The sequence below is a fragment of the Oryza sativa genome, chromosome 11 (genome assembly GCF_034140825.1).
Source record: "Oryza sativa Japonica Group chromosome 11, ASM3414082v1".
Taxonomy (NCBI): domain Eukaryota; kingdom Viridiplantae; phylum Streptophyta; class Magnoliopsida; order Poales; family Poaceae; genus Oryza; species Oryza sativa.
In genome coordinates this window covers 27,710,334-27,732,706 of record NC_089045.1, presented here as the reverse complement: position 1 = coordinate 27,732,706, position 22,373 = coordinate 27,710,334, and the positions used below count along the sequence as shown (strand labels likewise).

Here is a 22,373-nt window from a genome sequence, read left to right as displayed (position 1 = left end):
ACCAGTGCAGTACTACTCAAATCCAGCAGACAGCACAACAAATGCAGTGCCAGAGAATTTTTCACCAAAAAGCTGGCAAAACTTCTCATTTCTCTCCCCCACCACAGACAATCCGGCCACCACCACCACCTCTCCCCCCCTCCATTTTCGCTCATACTTCGTTTTCTATCCAGTGGTGGGGTTCCTGGATTTTCTAAAGCCATCACCACCTAACTGTCTTCTTAACCTGGACTTGCCATGCAGATGCAAATTGTGCAATTGCTAGTAGTATTCTACTGCCATAGTGCCACATGCTCTGCCTCACTCTTTCTCTCTCTCTCTCTCTCTCTATCTCTTTCTCTTTCTTGGAGCTTGAGCTGTGCATTGATGGACACCTTGCTCCTCTGAATTGTTTTCCAGTGTGTGATGATCTTGGAAAGATCACTTTTTGAGGCTTTCCAGTGTGTTGTGTAGTGCTTTAGTGCTTGTGTGCTGGTGTATAGCTTTGCTTGTGTTGTGTTGTGCCAACCTTGAGTTGAATAAAGCTTGGGGCTTTAGAGTTTGCTCTTCTTTTTCACATCCAAGGTGCTGCATATATTCAGGCTCTGGGCTTTTGGACTCTAGTAATTGCTGGTTGCTACCTCAACTTTCGGCATCAAGATCCAAGAAAGATCAGTAGCCAAAAAAGAAAAGTCTTGAGCTGCAATCATTTGGATTTGGATTGTGGAGATTCTCTTGTAGCTTACTCCTTCTCCCCTTACTGTTCTTGCTCTGGCATTTGGATCAAAGGGTACACTGTTTCTCAAGGGAGAAGGACAAGCTCAGGAAGCAGCAGGTTCTCCTCAAGGTAGCATGCTGAATCCAATTGCTGAATTTTCTTGGATTTATTTCTTTCAGGTCAATGAGGTGCTAACTTATATTTTTCTCTCTCTTTGTTTGTGCAGGAGTTGTTTTGGAAGAAGAGATTAAGGTCAAAGAGGAGTTCAACAATCATAAGGTATTAATGGAGATGTTCGTTACTGTTCTTGTTAGGATTACGATTACCTGTTCAGATTCCATTTTGAAGTACACACCATTGATGTCTCCCTGCTCTGCATGTGGCTAATCATTGCAAAGTGTTTGGAATCGATTCCTTTCAGCTATGATCATTCTTTTCTTGATGTGAGTTGTTTGAGATTCCACTTCACAGCCATGCTGATACTTGGTATCTTTCTTCAGTTCAAGTGGTGAGGAAAAAAGCAGATGAAGCTCTGCACAGGCATGTTCAGAGGCTTCTTCTGCTTGAATCATCTCCTCCTCTGAAGAAGAACATCTCTTCTTTTCTTTGTGGAGGAGGCAGCAATGGAGGGACATGTTATTGTTCCACTGGAAAAGTTGAGCTTGGAGCTCAACAATGGTGGAATCATGCTCAACCATGACAAGGACATTTCAGCTCTCCAAGGTTTGCACAATACATCACTTTCTTCAATATTCAGTACTAAATGTGTCGGTGCATGCAGAAATTGAGGCAGATAGTGACATAATCTTTTGATTTGATTTTGTTTCAGAGGAGATTTCAGCTCTAAGATCAAGGCAGAGACATCTTGACCACAGAAGACAGGAGGCACTGGACAAGCTCATAGACCTGAAAGGTACTGTTCATAATACTAGATAGCATTTGGTTTTCTCCCCTCTCTAGAACTAGTTCTTGCTTGTTCATGGAGCTCAGTTTGGCCGAAATTTCAGGAAGTATCAGGGTTTTCTGCCGGGTCCGGCCATCGATTTCGGCCAACAACTTCATGACCAAATCGCCGGTTACCGTCGAAAACGAGAAGATCGTGGTTCGAGCAGTGGGGATCAAGAAAGAATTCAGTGTTGACAGGGTGTTTGATCAGGAGTCAACGCAAGGTATCTTACTCTTACTCACGAGATCTCGTCACTGAACACTGCTATTCTTTTCAGTTTTCACTGCTCTTATTCTGAGAGTGTAACTCGTTTCACTTCTTGTTCATAATTCAGAGGATGTTTTCCAAGAAGTGAAGCCAATTCTCAGATCTGCACTTGATGGGCACAATGTCTGTATTCTTGCTTATGGTCAAACTGGGACAGGAAAGACCTATACAATGGTAGGCTGGTGCAGTTCTGGTTACATTTGATATAAATTCATCAGAAATTAAATCTGTATTGGTTTTCAAAAAAGAAATTAAATCTGTACTTCATCTTACTTACTGGGAACTGCTTGCAGGAAGGAAATAATGGTAAGCTCGGTATCGTCCCCCGAGCGATTCAAGAACTGTTTTCTCATGCTTCTCAAGACAGTTCATCCACATATTCCTTCTCCATAAGCATGCTTGAGGTCTACATGGGGACTGTCAGGGACTTATTGACACCAAGGCAGCCTCTCTTCAGGTCCACAGAGTGCAACACATCGTCGTAAGATTGCAAATTCACCTGTAAATTACTAATCAATACAATCAATTCTTGAACTGAAAATGTATTCATGTTTTTACTGGGTATTTTCAGAATCATCAGCATACTAGCAACTAAAAGTGGAGCTGTAGAAGTTGAGGGTCTAACAGATGTTGCAATTCAAGACCTCAAGAAGGCCAACCAGTGGTACTGCAGAGGACGGCGTGCACGGTCGACGTCTTGGACAAATGTTAACGATGTTTCGAGTCGATCGCATTGGTGGGTTGATGAGCTGTTCAATCACAAATTTTCAGTTACTGCAGTGTGGTAGCTTGGACAGTACCCAATTTTATGTGCCTTAGCTCTGTTTGTGTGTAGCTTGACAAGAATTACCATAAAGAGAAGTAGTGGAGGTACCACTGAAGAATGCAGCAAGCTATGGCTTGTCGATCTTGGTGGAAGCGAGCGGCTGCTGAAGACCGGTGCATCTGGGTTGACAATGGATGAGGGTAAGGCCATAAACCTCTCTCTGTCAGCCCTTGGTGATGTCATCGCGGCACTTAGGCGAAAGAGAAGCCATGTTCCTTACAGGTAAACAGCCCAAGTATCTAGTTTCATTGTCAGATAAATTACGTGTTTCAAACTTTCAGTTACATTTATGGATTCAGTACTTTATGTTTACCTTGTTTCTCAATATCTGCAGAAACAGTAAGCTTACCCAGATTCTCAGTGATTCACTTGGTAAGGAACTAAGGATCTTTTTTTTTCTGAATAACTCGAAGTATCAAAAGTTCTTTTGGATAAAATTTTATACTGGTGAATTTCTGAATCAACAGGTGATGGGTCAAAGGTTCTGATGGTAGTACATATCAGCCCTTCTGATGATGATATTGGTGAAACAGTCTGTTCACTGAGCTTTGCGAAAAGAGCCCGGTCAATCGAGTCCAGCAAAGAACTTTCAGAAGTAAGTAATGGAGATTCAATGTGCAATTGTCTTCACCTCGAGGAAATGTGTTTTTCCTGATATGTAAAAGATGTACCTTTTCATAATTCAGGACATAAAGAAGCTGAAGCAGAAGCGGATCGCAGAGCTTGACAAGGAAATATGCGACGCCGAGCAAGAGCTCAAGGATCTCAATGAACAGATAAAGAGAGCTGAAACCTCACTTGAAGAGAGGAAGAAGCTCTCTTCATCTGCCTGTCAGGCTCTCAGTGATGAGAAGGGGTCACCAAGAAGCACTCTAGTGGTAGTAGGACACATTGATTCTGCAGAGAGCCCTCAAGCCACTGAGAAAACAAAGAGCAGAGCATCTCATGGATCAGTTCCTCACTTCATGTCCCCAACAGTTTGCAGCAGGCAAAGACATAGTTCAGCAAGCCACTCTGCTACTAAAACAAGGCTGACAAAATCAGTGAACAGGTATCCTGCAGCTGAGCTCAGTGGGAGCCATTCCTTCAGCTACTCAAGCTGCAAGAATGCAGCCAAGGCTAGGTCAGTGGCATTCTCATCTAGCATGCCCAAGATGAAATGTTTGCCACTCAAGTCTGATCAGATCAACATGAGCAACAACAGCATCGATTCGACGGCGGCGTCAGCGCCTCGAAGGAGGGAGAGCTTCATTTCTAGACCAGCTCAGAGAGCTCCCTTGCATCAACACAGGAGAAGGATGTCTAGCCTGACATAATATTACAGAAATACTGATTGAACAGTTATGTTTTTAACACCCTGTTTAGTGGTGATGAAATGTTTATGAAATATGTTTTTGGTTTTGTGGGTGCTTGATGGTTTGCTTGTTACCGGAGTAGTTCTTAACTTCTGTAACTAATTCAGGGCCTTCCTTCGTTGTTTTTGGTTTGGAATGGAAGGGCAAAAGGGTGTGGGGGGTTCATGTTAAGTATAACTGTAATGGGTTTAACTGATGCTTTTGATTGCTCTCTGACTATGTAATCTTGACAAAAGAAAAGAAAAACTATACACATCAAGAATTAACAAGGTATTGTGGCATTACTTTCATCAATTTGATCTACAAATACATGCTAAGACAGAATCTTGCATTGTTTCTCTTTAAAATGGAATTGTTTAACCACATGTACATGGCTGCTGTAAGAAAATAGATTTTCGTACTTACCATGGAAGACATATTCTGGAGATCATGCCTGAAATTTTCTTAATTGTTGGCATCATGGTGTACTGTATATGACTATTTGTTCGATACTTCGATAAGTAACTTCAAGTTTCTGAAACTGAAATAAGGAGTTAAATTAACTGCCATAAGCAGATGAAATGAGGTAAAATGGAATATATGGTAACAAGTTTGAATGTAAGAAACGGGGACCAAAGTGACTTTTTGTTTGGAGCTTCCAAGTCAATCATAAAATTCATCCTGACCATGAAGGCTCAACCTATTCTCTCTCTCTTTTTCTTGACCAGAAACGCTCAACCTGCTGTTAACAGAAAATACATAACCTTAGTAGTAGTTAGCAACATGCACAATCAATTAGCTGATGTTTATGTTGAACTTTCAGAATCTAGAAAATACATGAAGCTTAGAATTAGAATTACTAAAACAAAGACAGATAACCCACTAAGCCAATTTCATTAGCATATTGTTTTGTGCGCTCATATCACTGGATTAAGAGATAGAAGTTTTTATATGTCACTTATCCCATTGTCCTAATAAGGAAGATCATGTTTGTTGCTGTCATGGGCATTGGGCCGTAGGCCAAGGCCTATAGGTAGCCCATATCAATTAAGTTAGAGATAAGATTATTAGCTAAGTTAGAGATAAGATTAGATTGAATCCTTACTTATTTTTTTCGCCGGGCTGGCAAAACTTGCCGGCCAAAGTATATTAAGAAAGAAAGCGAGAATGTACATTATTTCCTAACACCCCAGGAACAGAACTTCGGGAGCAGAAAAGCAGAGAAAAAGCTACTAAAAACCCCTCCTTAAACAGGGCCGCCCCAACCACAGATCACTCTGTTGGAATCAATCCCGCAGCTGTTGGAATCCTTACTTAGAGGTCAAGCTATACCATCTATATAAGGATGGGATTGTATCTATTATCGTTAAGCGATGAATATCAATTAGTCTAATCTCTCCCTCCTAATAATGTTCTTTTCCCTAGTCTAAATCTACATCCCTTCTCCAGGAGCCGACGCCGCCCGGCTATCTTCCCGGTGGTGTTTATCCCGTCATGGCCTCGGGTCATGACAGTTGCTCTTACTGCATCATGCAAGATTCTAACAGAGGCTTTGAACATTGACAGAGTGGTAGTATAGTAACAAGATACATGTGTTCTAATGATGTTGCTGAACAGCTAACAGTGATGTCTTAATACTTTAACTAACTGAATACAAAACAAAAAAAAAAAATCATGCCAGTTCTTTTTCTCTAAACTGCAAACTGAGAACTCAACCTACTTTTTTTGTTCAGATCTGAATATTCTGAAAGGAAATAAAAGTTTTGTTGTATCTGCTTTCTGTTACCATTTTTTCTTACCATTTCTTTTCTGAAAATTTGGCTGCATGTAGTTGTTCTAGAATATTTCCTGAAAGCACTTGAGTGACAACATACTGGGACAATTCTGAGTTCTCTCCAGAATTGTACACATGCTGCAGTAAGCTTGGCTGGCTGTGTACATCCAAACGGATGTAGAGGCCGGTTTAATCCATTATCTAAAAAAAAATGCTGCACAGTAAGCTTTGTTCTCAGGTGTGCAGAACTGTTGGCTAAAGAATATATTCCCACTTAATCTGGAGGACTTATGTATATAATCACTAAAATTTTAAGTGTTGCCTTTGCTTGTCACAGAAGTCATCTTCCACAGGTAGGGGCATGTAACTTCAGTTCAGCATCTCAAATAGAAACGGAGAAATGTAACACTTAAATCTACTAGAAGAGCAATGGAAAAAGCAGAACTCCAAAACAGTAGTCTGATCATATGTAACTATCATGCTGACTGCTGAGAGAGAAAGAACAAGTGAATAACAGAGACATAAAGTTACAAATATCTACTCGTTCTTTTATTTAAGCTAAAAATGCTACATATATCTTCCCTTTTGTCTGAAAGAGAAGTACACAAATATCTGTGGCCTAAAGGAAACATGCCCCCATCCCCTTTGATCCCAAAGTGATGGGCATTCAATTTTTGCTGCAGCTTGCCTATATTAATTGTGATCCAACCAATAGTATTAGTATAGGATAAAGACCATTACCTGCTTGTCCGGCATGTCAGATTGTCCAACAACTCCAGAATTCAGAGAATTCACAGTTTTTGTATCTTCCCCTGCATCAATGTACAGGCATCTGGCAAGAAGAAGCCAAGAACATGTTACATGTCGAGTGGCAACTGGCGAGGGAGATCTCAAGAACTTCCAATGCAGAATCTAATGTATATAACTGAAGAAACGTCAAGTTCATGGATGGATTCATCAGTACTCTAGGATCCAGATGGTTTCCAAGAACACACAGACTGAAGCTACGCAAATCAGATTCAGAGTTCAAAGTTCAAACTGAGATTGACAGTGGAATCCCTGAGCAGCAAATCTTTCATGTTCCCTGGATCTCAGGGCGAATCAGGTGGTGTTTGGATCCAGGGACTTAACTTTAGTCCCTGTCTTTAGACACTAATTTAGAGTATTAAATATAGACTACTTACAAAACTAATTACATAAATGAAAGCTAATTCACGAGACAAATTTTTTAAGCCTAATTAATCCATAATTAGAGAATGTTTACTGTAGCATCACATAGGCTAATCATGGATTAGTTAGGCTCAATAGATTCGTCTCACGAATTAGTCCAGGATTATGGATGGGTTTTATTAATAGTCTACGTTTAATATTTATAATTAATATTCAAACATCCGATGTGATAGGGACTTAAAAGTTTTAGTCCCATCTAAACAGGGCCTCAAACTGTATCCAAAATCTTTCGCTTTCCCCCTCTCCCAGATTCAGATTGAATTCACATCACCAATAATAATAATAATAATAATAATAATAATAATAATAATAATAATAATAATAATAATAACACAATAGTAATTTCCAGAAGGAAACCTATTAAACACAAGAAGAAGAATCCCAGTGGTTGGTTGACACGTGGAGGCGGACATATGGACCCACGTGGATAGGGAGCAGCACGGCCACGTGGCCCACAGGTGGGTCCCACGGTCCGACTGGGTGGTGGGCCCAGCCGCACCAGATCCCATCCCTTCTCTTCTTCTTCTCCCTCCTGTCACATACAAAAATATCGAATTTTTATACTATCTCGAAACGATAAAAAAGAGCACAAATTCTTCTCCTGTTAGTAATTCTGTTCGAATTCCTCTCCTTCCCCAAAAAAGAGTGGAGTTCATCTCCGCCACGCGGGGTTACCGATAAAAATCCCCCAAATTTCCGCTCCCACCCCGTCGGATTCTCCCCCGAATCCGAGAGTTCATCGTTTTCCGCCGATTTATTTTATCTGGTTTTGTAAACCAGCAGCCCAATTGCTCTCTGCCTTCGTCTACCTCGTGGAAGATTCCGGGTCAAATTCTAGACTTTTTGGTGGGTTGCGTGCGAGGGGTGGAGGTTGCTTCGAAGGCAAGCGTTGGGGGGGGGGGGGGGGGATTGGATTTTGAGGAGGGAGGGAGGGAGTAGGGTTTGGTAATTGGAGGAGGTGGAGTAATGGAGCTCGGGTTGGGGATGGGGATGGGGCTGGGCGACCCGCCTGCGGACTACGGCTCGATCGCGGCGGTGGGGATGTTCGTGGCGCTCATCTGCGTCTGCATCGTCGTCGGCCACCTCCTCGAGGAGAGCCGATGGATGAACGAGTCCATCACCGCGCTAATCATCGTGAGTCGATGAGTTCTTGTTGAGTTGTGCTGTTTATTATGTGAGATTTTGGGAGATGATGGTGGTTTTCGTTTGGTGTTTGATTGTTTGTGGTGTGTGTGTCTGGGGTTTCTTGCAGGGGTTGGGTACTGGAGGAGTGATTTTGATGGTGTCGAGCTGGAAGCACTCGCGCATACTGGTGTTCAGCGAGGATCTCTTCTTCATTTACCTGCTCCCGCCGATCATATTCAATGCGGGGTAAGCTGTTTCATGTGAATTAAGATTGTGCTATCATGGTGATGATTTTCTTTATAATTAGAGTCGTCTTTGCAAAAGTAGTGAGTGATAAGGAAGAAAATATGCAGGGGCAATTAGTTGTGAGTTCCATGCTGGAACGTGATATAATTGGGTTGTTACTAAATGGAGCTGCTATTGCTTCTCTCTTTGAAATTATCATGCTAATTAAGGCAATATCACTTATGAGATGTATGCGTTTTTGTAGTACACGTAAATTGTGCCTCTTCAGTTCTGTAGTAGGAGTATTTGGAATGGGAAATTTTACTTTTCCACTTCTTTGTATCAAACTGATTTTGCTAATTAAGGTACACCTAGCTATCAAATGCATACACATAGTGCACATTATTATAGCAATTAAACTCTCTAATCTTCCAGTAGGAAATTCTGTTACATCATTTAAAGTTTAACATTAGTCAGCAAGGTGAAGCTTACTGTTCCTTTTTTTCTCTTTCTTTCCTGAGCAGGTTCCAAGTTAAGAAGAAACAATTTTTCCGCAACTTCATGACTATTACGTTGTTTGGTGCGATTGGGACCCTAATCTCTTTCAGTGTAATTTCCCTCGGTAAGTTGTTTTCCTCTTTAAATTTTACCTGGCATGTTCTTTTGTGCTCATCTCTCTCACTCGTACATTCCATCACAGGTTCTCTAGGACTAATATCAAGGCTGAACATAGGTTCCCTTGATCTTGGAGATTATCTTGGTCAGTTCTTATATGAACCTAATGCGTAAGCATTTCGATTGCATGCCTGTGGTTCTGTGTTTTGACTTGTTCCGCATGTGAACTTTTTTCAGCACTTGGGGCAATATTCTCGGCAACAGACTCTGTATGCACCTTGCAGGTTTTGAACCAAGATGAAACACCCTTCTTGTACAGCCTGGTTTTCGGGGAAGGTGTTGTCAATGATGCAACATCAGTTGTGCTATTCAACGCAATGCAGAACTTTGATCTTGCAAATTTCAGCAGTGTTAAATTCTTGCAATTCATTGGCAATTTTCTTTATCTGTTTGCCACGAGCACCTTTCTTGGAGTTGCTGTAAGTTCTTTCCTGCTCACTCCAATCTTTATCTTTGTCAATGTTTCTTTTTCCTAAAGCATGATATGACTGCAGGCTGGACTTCTCAGTGCTTATATCATAAAAAAGCTGTACTTCGGCAGGTTTGTACAACACACCACATTATGTGGTTGATATTTGTATGATCAATCACCAGACATTTTATAATAATTCTCTAATCCATGAATTATACCTTCAATCCAGGCATTCCACTGATCGTGAAGTTTCTATTATGATGCTCATGGCTTACTTGTCTTACATGCTTGCTGAAGTAAGCACCCTGTACTATTAGCATCATATAGATCCTGCAGATTTGAGCAATGTCAGCTAAATTTAATTGTAATGGATAATCTGATATTAACCTGTTTCTTTTTGTGGCAGTTGCTTGATTTGAGTGGTATTCTTACGGTGTTCTTCTGTGGTATTGTAATGTCGCACTATACCTGGCATAATGTAACAGAGAGTTCCAGGGTCACAACCAAGTAAGTATCTTTATGGTTTGTTTCAGCAAACTTATTATTCCATTTTCATTTTTTTAACTTGATGATTTCAAATATGTATTTCCTGAAATTGTGTATCACACTGATGCTTCTCTAATTGTATACTCTATAGGCACGCCTTCGCCACATTGTCATTTATCGCCGAGACATTTCTATTTCTTTATGTTGGTATGGATGCATTGGATATGGAGAAGTGGAAGATTGTCGGTGAAACATTCAGGTATGCTCTCTGTGGGTGTGGGAAGTAACCATATATGTTGTTCAGTTGCCCAATTAATAGATAATAATTGTAATATGTGTAACATATTTCTTATCCTGTGCAGCCCAATGAAATCTATTGCTTTGAGCTCCACTATTTTGTTCTTGGTGCTGGTCGCAAGAGCTGCTTTTGTTTTCCCACTATCTTTTTTGGCAAATTTGACCAAAAAAACTGAAGAGGGAAAGATCTCTATTAAGCAGCAAGTGAGTGTTTTATTTAGCAGCATCTTAGGCTTGCTATCTTCTCTTATAAGGGGACTTTCAGGTTACTTATGATGTGGGTTATTCAGGTTATTATTTGGTGGGCGGGTCTGATGAGAGGTGCTGTGTCCATTGCATTGGCCTACAACAAGGTAACATTTGATCTGTTCGACCTGTGCTTTAGCTTGTACAAGTTTGTGTGATCTTGAAATTTCATATTTGACTGGCTGCTTGATAAAGACACGTGCAGCTTGCCTGTTTATAAACTAACTTGTTTGAGGCTGGATTTTTTTTGTTTGCTTTCGTGTATTAACTATTGTTCGTAATTCATGCTTTGATCTGAAACTTGTCACTTCGACACTTGCAGTTCACAAGGTCAGGCCACACTCAACTCCCTAGTAATGCTATCATGATCACTAGTACAATCACTGTTGTTCTTTTCAGCACGATGGTAAGTTCTCTCTCAAACAAACACAACCCTGTGCAATACATCCTTCGGTTCAAAGGGAGACAGTATGAAAGCTGATCCCTGAACAATTCCACAAGTTGGTTCTGATAAAATCATCTCTCTTATGTTCCCTCAGGTCTTTGGGCTCCTGACTAAGCCATTAATCAGACTCCTAATTCCAGCAAGACACCTCAACCGGGAATCGAGTGCGCTTTCGGATCCACCTAGCCCGAAATCCTTCCTTGATCCACTGATCCTGAACGGTTCCGATGTCGATCCTGAGATTGGTGTGGGCATTCGCCGACCGACAAGCCTCCGACTTCTCCTAGCAAGCCCGACACAGTCGGTCCACCATTACTGGCGCAAGTTCGACAACGCCTTCATGAGGCCGGTGTTTGGGGGCCGAGGATTCGTCCCCTTCGTCCCCGGCTCACCAACTGAAAGGAGTGTGCCATTACTCCAGGGAAATGAGAACTAGAAAACTTTTTCAAAGGAGCGTGCCATTACTCCAGGGAAATGAGAGCTAGAAAACATAAACAAAGGTTGTGTAAATCTGAGGTAGAAGAACAATCAGCAAACACAGTTTCTGTAAATTTATCTGAGGTAGTAACAGCGTTCTTGGTAGCTGTGGTACATGCTGATGTGTTATGTACCTAATATTGTAGATAGCATGGATGTATATATATAAAGCCTCTGTAGTTTAGCAAGAAATGGTGCTGAAAATTTTGCCACGATTTATACAATATGGTATGATTTTTGCATTCAAGAGTGAAAATGTTGCTGAAATTTTTGTAGTGTCTTTTTTTTTTTTGTTTCTGAAATTTTATTTTTGGAGGTGAACACGTGGGTTTATTGATAGGCTACTCGAAGCTATAGATGGCCATAAGGCCCGAAGGCCCAGCCCATGACACGGCATTTTGGCCTGGCCCAAGCACGGCACGGCCCGACTTGGGTCGGGCTTGTGCCGGCCCGGCTCGACCGCTGGGCCATGCTTGGGCCTCCCCACTGGCACGCTGGGCTGGCCCGACACGATGGGCCGGCAGGCCAGGCTCGGCAAACAAAGTATAAGGACTAAAAATAGACATATTAATATCACAGTCCAAAGAATAGGGATCTAAAATAGATTTATTTTTAACTATTTATATGTCACAGAACAAAGAAGAGGGAGAAAAAATAGACTTTTTAGCTATGTATATGCCACAGCCCAAGAGGAGGGAGGAAAATTAGACTTAATCTGTGAAAAAGCACGATGGGCCGTCGTGCCTTCGGGCCGGCCCGGCACGGCCCGTGTCGTGTTGGGCCGTGCCTGGGCCGTGTGTGCGGCCCGTGGGCTGGCACGGCACGGCCCGGTGCGTCGGTCGGGCCGTGCCGGCCCGACAAGCCTCGGCCCAGGCACAGCCGGGCCTGGGCCGTGCCGTGCCGGGCGGCCCAGATGGCCATCTATACTCGAAGCCTCTATTCCCAAATATAGCGCGGTGAAGGAAGGGCGGCGACCTCACCGGCGGCGGCTATAGACAGCCAGGTGGGCCGGCCGGGCTGGCACGGCCCACGGCACGAATCGGCACGGCCCGTTACGGCACGGCCCGTTACGGCACGTGTCCTGTAGCGGGCCGTGCCGTGCCGGACCGCGTGCCGCGTGCGCGGCCCAGGCACGGCCCACCACGCTGCCGTGCCGTGCCGGGCCGGCACGGGCACGAATCAGCACGCGGGCCGGCGGGGGCACGTGGGCCGGCCGCAGCCCGGGAATCCGGAAAATAGAGAAAAAAAAGGGGAAAAAAAGGAGGAAAAGAGGGAAAAATAGGGAAAAAATAAAAAAATGAAAAAACAGTGAGGAAAATAGGGAAAAAATTAAAAAAAAGGGAAAATAGGGGGAAAATTAAAAAAAAGGAAAAAAGGGAAAATAAAAAATATGATTATAATTTAGAAAAAAATAGGAAATTAGGTACATAAATATAAAAAAGATGATTATAAAAAATAGGAAAAAGCTAAATAAATATAAAGAATATGAGAAAAATGGAATAATGATATTTATTAATTTTGATATTACATGGCTGCCTCGTTAAAAACTTTGTCATGTAAAAACTCATATTTGAGAAAACCATGACAAAGAAAAAAGAGTACAGCCTATAAGTCGAAAATTATTAAAAAAAACTAGCTAATCTTGTGCATCTGTATCGATGTAGAGATCTTCGAACTGAGCAACCAATTCCAAGTTCTCTGCGGAGTGTTGAGCACGTTCAGCAGCTAGCTCCCAGTCTTTGACGATGAGCAGCATTTCCACCATATCGCTGCTTAGATTTCTTCGTCGGTCCTCAATAATTCTTCCGCATGTACTGAAGGCCGATTCAGAGGATACGGTAGAAACGGGCACCGTGAACACATCCCGTGCTAGTTTTGAGAGCACGGGATATTGGGTCTTGTGATCATTCCACCATCCAAGGACGTTGAGATCTTCAGTGCTGGTACAGTCACTGTCTAAGTAGGAGGACAATTCTTGGGTGCCTTGAAAAGTACCAGTTGTTCCTGAAGCGGAACTCCCAGCAGGAGTGGAAGAGGAACTACCACCCCAAATCCGTCCCCATTGTATTTTCTTCTTACCAGCGACAGAGACAGTTGGGGGTCTTTGTAGGCGAAGTCCCTGAAACTTATTCTCATACTTGGCAAATGTCTCATATAATTTAGTCTTAACATCAGAATAATAGTTAGTATAATCTATGTTCATTATCTCTCCAATAATATTCAACATATTAACCAATCCCCGTAATTTACCCCTAGGATCAAGAATAAATGCAAAAGCATACAGTACAGGGATTTCCTTCCAATATTTAAGATATTTTTGTTTCATATGAAAGACTGCAGCAGATAGTAGGTGGTCATTCTCATTTTCTTGTAATAAAGTAGCAATTTCAAGGATTTTGTGCAACATTAAATTAGCAGTTGGATAATAAACTCCAGATAAAGCAACAGTGGCATCGTGAAATATCTCAAGAAATGCAGCAAACTTTTCTACTACATACCAAGTTGGCTCGGACATTATTAGTTGCCCATCACTGTTCGTAGCATTATTAGACTGCAAAAAAACGGTTAGTAAATCCTTATAAGGCAACACATGCCTCAACATTAGGTACGTGGTATTCCATCGATGATCTGTATCCGTGCGGAACTTACGGGGCTTCATACCCGATGCATCGCAAAATCTTTTCCATTTTGCAACCCGTGGGTTTGAGGCAAATAACCATGAGATTGCCTCACGCACAGAATCAATATGTGTAGATACCCTCTTAAAACCAGTTTTAACTATCAGATTAATGATATGACATGCACAACGTTGATGTAAAAGAAATGATTGACCATAGACAGAGAATACAGGTTGTAGAATTTCCATGGCCCTAGAGTTAGCAGCTGCATTATCTAGTGTTATAGCGAAAATTTTATTTGTAAGGTCAAACTCTTGAACAACCATGGAAATTCTTTCCGCGATATTATCAGCGGTATGTGCAACATCTATTAATTTTAAAGCAATGATTCTTTTCTGAATTTCCCAATTATCATCAACAAAGTGAGCAACTACACTTATGTAGTCTTCCTTGGCCTTACCACTCCAAATATCAGATGTGATACTAACAGAAAATGTGCAAGTGTTAAATAATTCTTTCAGTGTATCACGACCTTGTTTATAGAACTTTCTTAAATCACGGGTCGTGGTTTGAGAACTAACAGATTTAAACCTAGGGTTATGAGCAGTTTGAATATATTTTTCAAATGCAGTTGACTCACCAAAATTTAGGGGTAAATCTTGTCTAGCAATTAATCGAGTAAGAGATTCTCGTGCAACCTGAGGATCGTACTCCCACGAACGTACCGTACCATCAGGATTCAATATCAGTTGTTGTTGTCGCAGTTGGATGCCTTGCTTCTTAGCACACGACGCCGCATGCCGACTCAAATGTCCTGTTCCACTTGAAGATTTTCCAGATAATTTAGTTCTGCATATTTTACATCTAGCCAACGTTACCTCTTTACCATCAGGGCCGGTCTCCTTGATCTCATCAAAATTTTGCCATACGGTGGAAGTTCTCGATCTTTTAGAGGACGAGGCCGTTGACCCACTCGCGGCCACAGTTCCTGATCCTTCTGAAGCCACCTGTGTGGTTGCAGGTTCTTCCGGCATCGGTGCAGGGATGCTGCCACCTTGCTCCATGCCGAAATTTGGGTCGTACTCGCTCATGTCAAATATTGGGTAATTCGGATCGTCCATGCTGAAATTTCAAAATTAACATATACGTAAATAATAACACTAATAATAATAATAATAATAATTTCTTACCTTCTTCAACTCTTTGTTTGCAGCTTACAAATAGGAATATATGTCTTCCCCTAGTTATTTTTATTTTTGGCAATATTTAGAGAAATTTTGCCAAAAATTCGGAAGACCGTAAAGTCGTAACCTACAACACACAAAATACCACAAGAGAGCACAAGATTGAATGTTTGGATGAGCCAGAATGTTTGGGTTGGCTACCCTATTTATAGGAAAAAATTTCCTAATTTTTGAGTTTTTTTTCATATTTTTTTGAATTTTTTTCGACCTCCAACGGTTATTTTCAAATTTTAGCCGTTGAAGTAGCCGTTGCGGGGTAACCGTTGCAAAATTTCAACCCCACCACCATCCAACGCGCGCCACGTGGGCGCCCCCCCCCCACCGATGCGCCCGGGCGAGCCACGTGCCCGGCAGCCCGGCCGGCCCCCCCTCCCCCCGCGCCCGCGCGCGCCACGTGCCCGGCAGCCCGGCCGGCCCCCCTCCCCCCGCGCCCGCGCGCGCCACGTGCCAGCAGCCCGCCCGCCCGGCCCCCCCTCCCCGCGCGCGCGCCGCGCGTTCAAAATTCGAACGGCATGCTACAGTTGCGGGCCGTGCCGCGCCGGGCCGTGCCGTGCCGGCCCGCTACCGGAGTCGTGCCGGGCCGTGCCGGCACGCCGGGCCGAGGCGTCGGGCCCAGGCACGGCCGGCCACGTCGGGCCGTGCCGGCTCGGCACGACGGCTAACGGGCCGTGCCGTGCCTGGGCCGGCCACAGTACCGCCGTGCCCGGGCCGGCCCACGTGCCTCCGGCCCATTTGGTTGTCTATAGCGGCGGCCTCGCCGTCGTTCGTCCCCTGCTGTCCACGGCGGCGCGGATGCGGGGCATCGGCGTCCCCGGCGGTGGCGGGAGAGGGTGCATATCGGCCTCCTCCTCCTCCTCCTCCTCCCCCCTTACTAATGGCTTCCCCCAACTTCTCCGGCGGCGCGGTTGGGCGGCTCGCCGGCGACCCTTTCCGGCGGCGCAGCGCCTCCCCATCTGCCGCGGCGGCGGCGGCGGCAAGGCGTCCTCGTCGGTGGTGCGCGTGGCTGGTTTCCTTGGTTAGGCTCTTCCCCCTCGAATCTGAGCGTAATTTCTCCTTTTTTTTTTTTTGGTTCAACTTCAAATTTAGTTCAAAATCTGAGATAGAAACCGGAAATTTTTGTTTTTCTGTTACCCTGAAAAATCCTCCCGTTCAGATAGCTTAAACCCTGCGCGAAACACAATCAGAGCACAAATTGGCTAACAAATTAACGAGAGCGAAATGCTGTCGCACACTTATTAGAGAATGAAGCCACACACTGATGGTTCGACAGAGATGAATTACATACATATATGCACAAATCACGCACACTGATTAGTGATTACCTCAAGGTGTGGCAGATGGTTAATTTCAGATGAAACCCACACTTTTCCCAACTCGATATACGAGCGCAGCTAGCTGCATCGGTCCGCGCAGCTGCAATGCTCAAGCTATCCAGCTGCATCTGTGCACTGATCAGACGGCACAGATCATGCATGCGGCTAGCAGCTGGTAGCTAGCTAGGAACTTGATGAATAAACACACACACACACACACACACAAGTATTACAGATTTACAGAAGGACAACACATGCTTAGCATGCAAGTGATTCCCGGAGCAGGCGGTCATGAATTAGATGGAAGGATGGAGGATGCTGGCATGGAAACATTTTGTTTCGTCAGTTACAGGACCAATACTTGTTCTTCAACGACAACCAGGAGCATGCTGGAAACTTTAGATCCTCCTCTTCTCCTTGTTCACTTCCATTTTCTTGGTCTTGGGGCTGTGGCTGCTTGTGGTTAAGAACAGGATGCTTTCTATGTGTGTTAATATCTATCCTCACCTGGTCAGGGACAAGGTCACCAATCAACTCGAGCTCCTTCAGTTTGGAGAGATTGTTGATGCCTGAGAGAGAATTCATCTTGGTGAAGGACCAGATGATCTTCTCAAGCATAGGAGCTGCCCCTTCGGTGAAGCTGATGTTGGTGATGGTAGGGCACTCAACAATAAGAAGGTCGAGCTTGGGAAACTCTCCTTTGTTGAAGGTAAGCAGGGTATCATCGTAAGAATTGCCCAAGAGAATTAGACAGCATATGCTTGGTATTTTTGCGAGAATTTGTAGATCAGCATTCTTCAGCAAGGTAGAGTGAAGAGTCACCTTGGAAATTTTATTGGCATTTCCAAATGATGAAAGAAGTGGCTTGTTGCACTTCAACTCGAGCTCCTTAAATTTTGGAAGGCTACTAACCCCAGGATGAGACATTATGTTGGCGAAGGAGTTCAAGATGATCTTCTCAAGCTTTGGAGTTGCTCCATCTTCAAAGGTTATGTTTGTCTCAAAGCTCTTGCTGAAACCCTCAGCAAGTAAGTACTTGAGATGTTGGAATTCATCCTTCTTGAAGGTGAGCATGTATTTCTCGAGAGTTTCTCCCACTTCAGATAATGAAAGAAGGAACCTGTTTCTCTTCAACTCGAGCTCTTCCAGTCTTGGAAGGTCCCCGACTCCATCAAGAGACTCTATGTTGGTGAAGGACAATACAATCTTCTCGAGCCTTGGAGCTGCTCCTTTCTGAAATTTGATGCCTCTCATGTTTTTGCCCTCGACAAGAAAGTACTTGAGATTTTTGAATTTTTGCTGAATGAAGGTGAGCTTGCCATCTGTGTATCCCTTGTTTCTGAACCTAACATAGCATAAGTTGGGCAGATCACCAAGACCCTCCAGATTTTTCTGTTTCAATGAGGTCCAACTCAATGTTACCTTGACAAGCTTAGTAAAACGTTCAGCCAATAATGTAAGAAGCTCGCCCTTTTGCGTGGTACCCTGGAGGCACAGGCTCTCAAGAAGCTTGGGACGGTATTTCAGGCAACGGGAAATATACTCTGGTAAGTCTCCAATGGATGGAGTGCCCTCTCTTTTGGTACTGCAGGGAACAATAGTGATGGACAGAGACCGGAGGCACTCACATAAGTCACTAATTGCTGTAAGCAAATTCTTGAGTAGATTGTCCTTGTCGTCGATAACCACACCGAGCTTCCTCAGTTGCCATAGCTTCCCAATGTCTTTCAACTCTTGGCCAGTCCAGACCTTGACATTGAATAATACCTCCACGTTTGCCATTTTTTTTATCCCAAGAGGAATTCGGACATAGGAGGATAATGGCTCCTTGTCCCTGATAGACATGGTGGTCTCACTAATACTTGAACCAGCCAGCAGACGTTTTAGCTTCAGGAGCAGGACATGCTTTGTTGCAAACGCAGGCACCTTAGTTTGCCGGATATCCAATACCTCCAGGTCATAGAGGTTGTTGATTTGATGAGGTAGCTTGGTAATATCCGTTCCCCTTAGGTTCAGATACTTGAGTAGTAATATATTGCTGCAAATGTCCTTGAGGTAGTGCTCCTTCCCCTTGAAGCAACAACAGCCTTCTAGATCTAGCACTTTAAGCATTGACAATTGGGATGATTTAGAGAGATTCTTGAAGAACCTGTCGATTCTATCCGAGCCGCGGAGTTGGAGCTCATTGAAGATGGAGAAATGACGAGCCAAATGATGTGACAGGCGTGGTTCCACAATATGTTGTTTCTTTGCAATCTTGGTGATGAACTCATGAACAAGATTACCTACAATGCAACTCTTTATCTTTCCTGCAGCTCCAATATCATTGGGATAGATAAGCCATCGATCAATGAGTGTGTCGAAACATCGCTCAGCATGATGGATTGCACTAGGCCAGTCTTCCTTAGTTATGAGCCCTTCTACAACCCAACATTCTACTAAGGTTGACCGCCTAATGGAGTAACCATGAGGGAAGATTGATAGGTACAGCAAGCAAGACTTGTATTCTTTACGGAGATCATCGTAGGAGAACTTGATCATCTTCTCAGCATTGATGCCCGATGATTGCTGTGAATGAAGGGAGCCAAGCAACTTGCACATATCTTCATTGCTCCTATTGGGATTAGTGTACAGGGCATGAGCAAAGGTCTTCATGCAGAACTCACTTGGACAACACTTGTTCAGGATGTCACGGAAAATCTGACTGGCATCTCCATTCACTCGCTGGCTTGTAACCTTGAGCAAAATATCATGGTACATGCCAACAATAGAATTGGTTATAGGCTCCCTTGGTGGATAGCAAATTTCTTTGGCCCTTTGAGTGTCCTGGGTGGTCACAATCATTGCGCTGCCTGAGCATGATAGCTGCTTCAAAGAATTTCTGAGCCCATACCACTGGGATACATAGTTCTTATCATCTTCAATGATAATCAAGGTCCTTTTACCTCCCAAAAGTTCTTTAATCTCGTCAACTAAGCATTCGATAAGAAACTGTTCCCCAATCTCTGACCCGACTTGTGCGATCTTTCGCTTGGTTTCTTCGATAGCACTTGTAAATTCATGGTCGTCCTGATCGGCTGGTTTAGGTGTGGCTAGCTCGGCCTTCAACAAAGATTTGCCTGCTTCTGGCACTTGTGGAGGCTGCATATCCTGTAGCTCCTGTAGGAGCATTTACTTAACTACCATGTGGATGTATATCATTTCTTCGATTTGATCCTTGTCGAATGTAGTAGTAGTTGTAGCTGTTGCAACATCATGACTAGTACCAACGCCTGGGCTGGGAGCAGTGGTACCTTCCTGGGCCTGTAGGGTTTTGTTGCTGGCTTGGAACACTTCACGCAGGATGGATTCATATGTGGCTTGACTGAGATGAATCGGGATGTTAGTTTCAAAATGCCCTTTAAGCTTCTGGGCCGTTGCCACTAGTAATTTTTCTTCGTCCAATTGTAGCATTTTAAATTGAAATGGCATCCTCTCAACTCGAAGCTGGTGGTACTTTTCCACGTCAGAGAAATCAGCGCCGCATTCAAGGTAATCCAGCGCTTTCAAGAGTATGCACAAGGGTTTCTTGTTCGTCAATCGGAGCATAGCATCTACACTTCTTTCAAGCTCACCGTTGAGTCTAGTAACCATCCTGCCTATTTGTATAATATTTTGGACAAGTCTCTTGAAAGTGTCACCCTTACAGATGTCAGCGATCTTCAATTTGTAAATGTAACATTTCATGGCATACACCGGATTCGATGTTCGATATTCGTCCACCATGCTTAAATATTCGCGGCCCCATCGGGAGTGCCAGCTCTCCTTCTCCATGTCGCATTGATACAGGATGTAGCAGAGGATGACCCTGAGTTTGATCCGGATATGGGAGGGGTTGTGATGCACTGCCGGGAGGTAGACCAAGAGTGAGTGCTCAAAATGGGTGGCCGCCACAGAAGCCAAAGTATCATGTATTGCAACCATCTCTGCTGTATCATCAGCTTCTTGTATCGGTGGCGATACAATGGCGATGGATGGTATTGATGTCGTCGAAGCTGACGATCCCATTGTCGCCGTGCTCATCACCCAGTGGGCAAGCTCCTCGCCACAGTAGTTCTCCAGAAAGCGACCCTCCAGAACACTTGTTCGACCGAGATCAGAATTGCTGCTGCCACCAGCTAACTTGTCGCGTGTTGCATCGTAGTCTTCAGCTTCTGACGACGATGCCGGGGGCATGGCTTCCAGCTTGGGGGCGACCACCACGCCGTACCTCTTGCGACGCTGAGCAACGTCGTACGCCCGCTCTTTGAGCTCGCTCAGCTCGATGCCAGCGTAGTGCTGGTGCACCATGCTCTGCACAAACCAAGGGGCCCAGCAGAGGTATCGCCGGAGGGTGCCGCCGCTGGGTTCCCGCGCTGCAGGTAGATGTCGACGCAGCTCCTGCAGTCGCGGGCGAGCTCCCGAACCTGCTCCATCCACGTCCGGACCTGCGGGTCGTGGTGGCCGCCGGTCTCGGCCAGGTGCTCCAGGAAGGTCCTCATGCTCTCCATCTCATGCTTGATGAACCGGACGTCGCTCTTCACGCGCCCCAGAAATAGTCCCTCGTTGCGGATCTGCCCCAGCAGCGAGGTAACGGCAGCCACCGCAACCTCAGCCATCCCCGCCCCACCCTAGCCGTCGCCGGCGATCAACAAGCTTGCTGGCTGGCCGGCTGGATCGATCAAGCTAGCTAGGCTAGGCTAAGGCTTGAATTCTTCATTACTTCTGTGGCCGCAAGCTAGCTAGGGCATGCATTCATGAATTGGATGTCGTGGATGCTTGTTTGGCTAATCGATCAATGGACAACGGTTGAGTAATTTCTGCTGCAGAAACCCATACTTGATTCCATGCTGCTTGTTGCTGCATGACAAGATAACTAAGGGAATATTTCCCTTGTCCTAGCCTTGAGGAAACTGATGGCATTGGATCCCAATGCTTTATTTGGCCTGCAATGCACGCACATTATATTTAATTCTCTTTACTTCTTTCTTTCAAGGAATGATATTCCTTTGATTACTTCTCTCTTTGGAGCACTGTCATCCGGCTCTTTACTTCTTTATTTTTTATCCTTTTATTGCTTTGGTTGTCTGCAGATCAATTCTTGCTTGCAACTTTGTCTTATGAAGGACAGTATTCTTTTTCCTTACATTACCCATATTACTGAGAGGTAGCTGGAGCTAGCTGAGTCTAGGAGGTACTGCTACTTCATTAATTTTTGACAGCTTATTACAAGAACCAATGCGGATTGAGATCCTCTAACTTTATGTCAAAGGGGCATGGTCGCTGACCATGTGGGCCCCACCGCTCATTGGCCCACGTGTGAGTGATGTCAGGGGCAAGTTCACATCAGAGGATCTACTTCCATCGAATGCACCGGTGTATAACTGTAACACCCGTTCCGTCGTGGCGTTAGCGAGAAAACCGATTTATTAAAAACCCTAATTATGAAATTTGTTCTTCGGTCATGCTTCGTGTGTGCTAAGGTCTTGTCTCTCTCTCACTGCTCCTTGCTCAAATCCCGCTGAAAAAGTTCCAACTCAAAATTCAAATTCAAACTCCAAGTCCTTCCAAATCAAATTCTCAGAAAAAGTCTAGTTTTCCTCCCTCTGTTTTTCTCGAGCCGCCTCTTCTCGGCTGGCCCATCTTCGCCGCCTCTCCCCTCAGCCTTTCCCTCCCTTTTGGGCCGCGCTGGCCCGATCCGCGTTGGCCTGCTCTCGG

At 44.2% G+C, this 22,373-nt stretch overlaps 3 protein-coding genes and 1 pseudogene across 4 annotated transcripts; 2 read left to right on the top strand and 2 right to left on the bottom strand.

The window, feature by feature from the left end:
* The first annotated feature begins 252 nt into the window (after positions 1-252).
* LOC9267314 (kinesin-like protein KIN-14O) lies at positions 253-4,355 on the top strand. Of its 2 annotated transcripts, none has more exons than NR_188161.1 (12): positions 253-826; positions 924-976; positions 1,198-1,420; positions 1,527-1,610; positions 1,705-1,866; positions 1,978-2,084; positions 2,204-2,391; positions 2,482-2,646; positions 2,730-2,958; positions 3,071-3,108; positions 3,204-3,331; positions 3,423-4,355. NR_188161.1 is itself a non-coding variant. In NM_001424209.1 (12 exons), the coding sequence occupies exons 3-12, from the start codon at positions 1,321-1,323 to the stop codon at positions 4,050-4,052; spliced, it is 1,815 nt and encodes a 604-aa protein (NP_001411138.1). In that variant the 5' UTR covers positions 253-826; positions 924-976; positions 1,198-1,320; the 3' UTR covers positions 4,053-4,355. The 2 variants fall into 2 exon arrangements, 1 of the variants encoding a protein (NP_001411138.1); NM_001424209.1 differs by having other exon boundaries at positions 2,746-2,958.
* A 3,268-nt stretch (positions 4,356-7,623) lies between these two features.
* Positions 7,624-11,709, top strand: LOC4351027 (sodium/hydrogen exchanger 1-like). Its single transcript, XM_015762552.3, has 13 exons — positions 7,624-8,208; positions 8,327-8,445; positions 8,949-9,046; positions 9,125-9,184; positions 9,277-9,518; positions 9,594-9,640; positions 9,741-9,807; positions 9,918-10,018; positions 10,149-10,256; positions 10,360-10,498; positions 10,585-10,647; positions 10,863-10,946; positions 11,080-11,709. The coding sequence occupies exons 1-13, from the start codon at positions 8,041-8,043 to the stop codon at positions 11,419-11,421; spliced, it is 1,638 nt and encodes a 545-aa protein (XP_015618038.1). The 5' UTR covers positions 7,624-8,040; the 3' UTR covers positions 11,422-11,709.
* Positions 11,710-12,852: 1,143 nt separating this feature from the next.
* Positions 12,853-15,166, bottom strand: LOC136354054 (zinc finger BED domain-containing protein RICESLEEPER 1-like). The gene has a single exon (XM_066305646.1). It carries the CDS (start codon positions 15,142-15,144, stop codon positions 13,099-13,101), a length of 2,046 nt encoding a protein of 681 aa, XP_066161743.1. The 5' UTR covers positions 15,145-15,166; the 3' UTR covers positions 12,853-13,098.
* A 1,813-nt stretch (positions 15,167-16,979) lies between these two features.
* On the bottom strand, positions 16,980-21,406 carry LOC107277616 (disease resistance protein PIK6-NP-like; annotated as a pseudogene).
* Between the last annotated feature and the right edge of the window lie 967 nt (positions 21,407-22,373).

Excerpts from the sequence above, each read along its gene's own strand:
- LOC4351027 (XM_015762552.3), top strand. The coding sequence starts at position 8,041 with ATGGAGCTCGGGTTGGGGATGGGGATGGGGCTGGGCGACCCGCCTGCG. Across the intron at positions 9,185-9,276 it reads TGATCTTGGAGATTATCTTG|CACTTGGGGCAATATTCTCG; the intron begins GTCAGTTCTTAT and ends AACTTTTTTCAG. Across the intron at positions 9,519-9,593 it reads GCACCTTTCTTGGAGTTGCT|GCTGGACTTCTCAGTGCTTA; the intron begins GTAAGTTCTTTC and ends ATATGACTGCAG.
- LOC9267314 (NM_001424209.1), top strand. The coding sequence starts at position 1,321 with ATGGAGGGACATGTTATTGTTCCACTGGAAAAGTTGAGCTTGGAGCTC. Across the intron at positions 1,867-1,977 it reads TGATCAGGAGTCAACGCAAG|AGGATGTTTTCCAAGAAGTG; the intron begins GTATCTTACTCT and ends TTCATAATTCAG. Across the intron at positions 2,959-3,070 it reads AGAAGCCATGTTCCTTACAG|AAACAGTAAGCTTACCCAGA; the intron begins GTAAACAGCCCA and ends CAATATCTGCAG.
- LOC136354054 (XM_066305646.1), bottom strand. The coding sequence starts at position 15,144 with ATGGAGCAAGGTGGCAGCATCCCTGCACCGATGCCGGAAGAACCTGCA.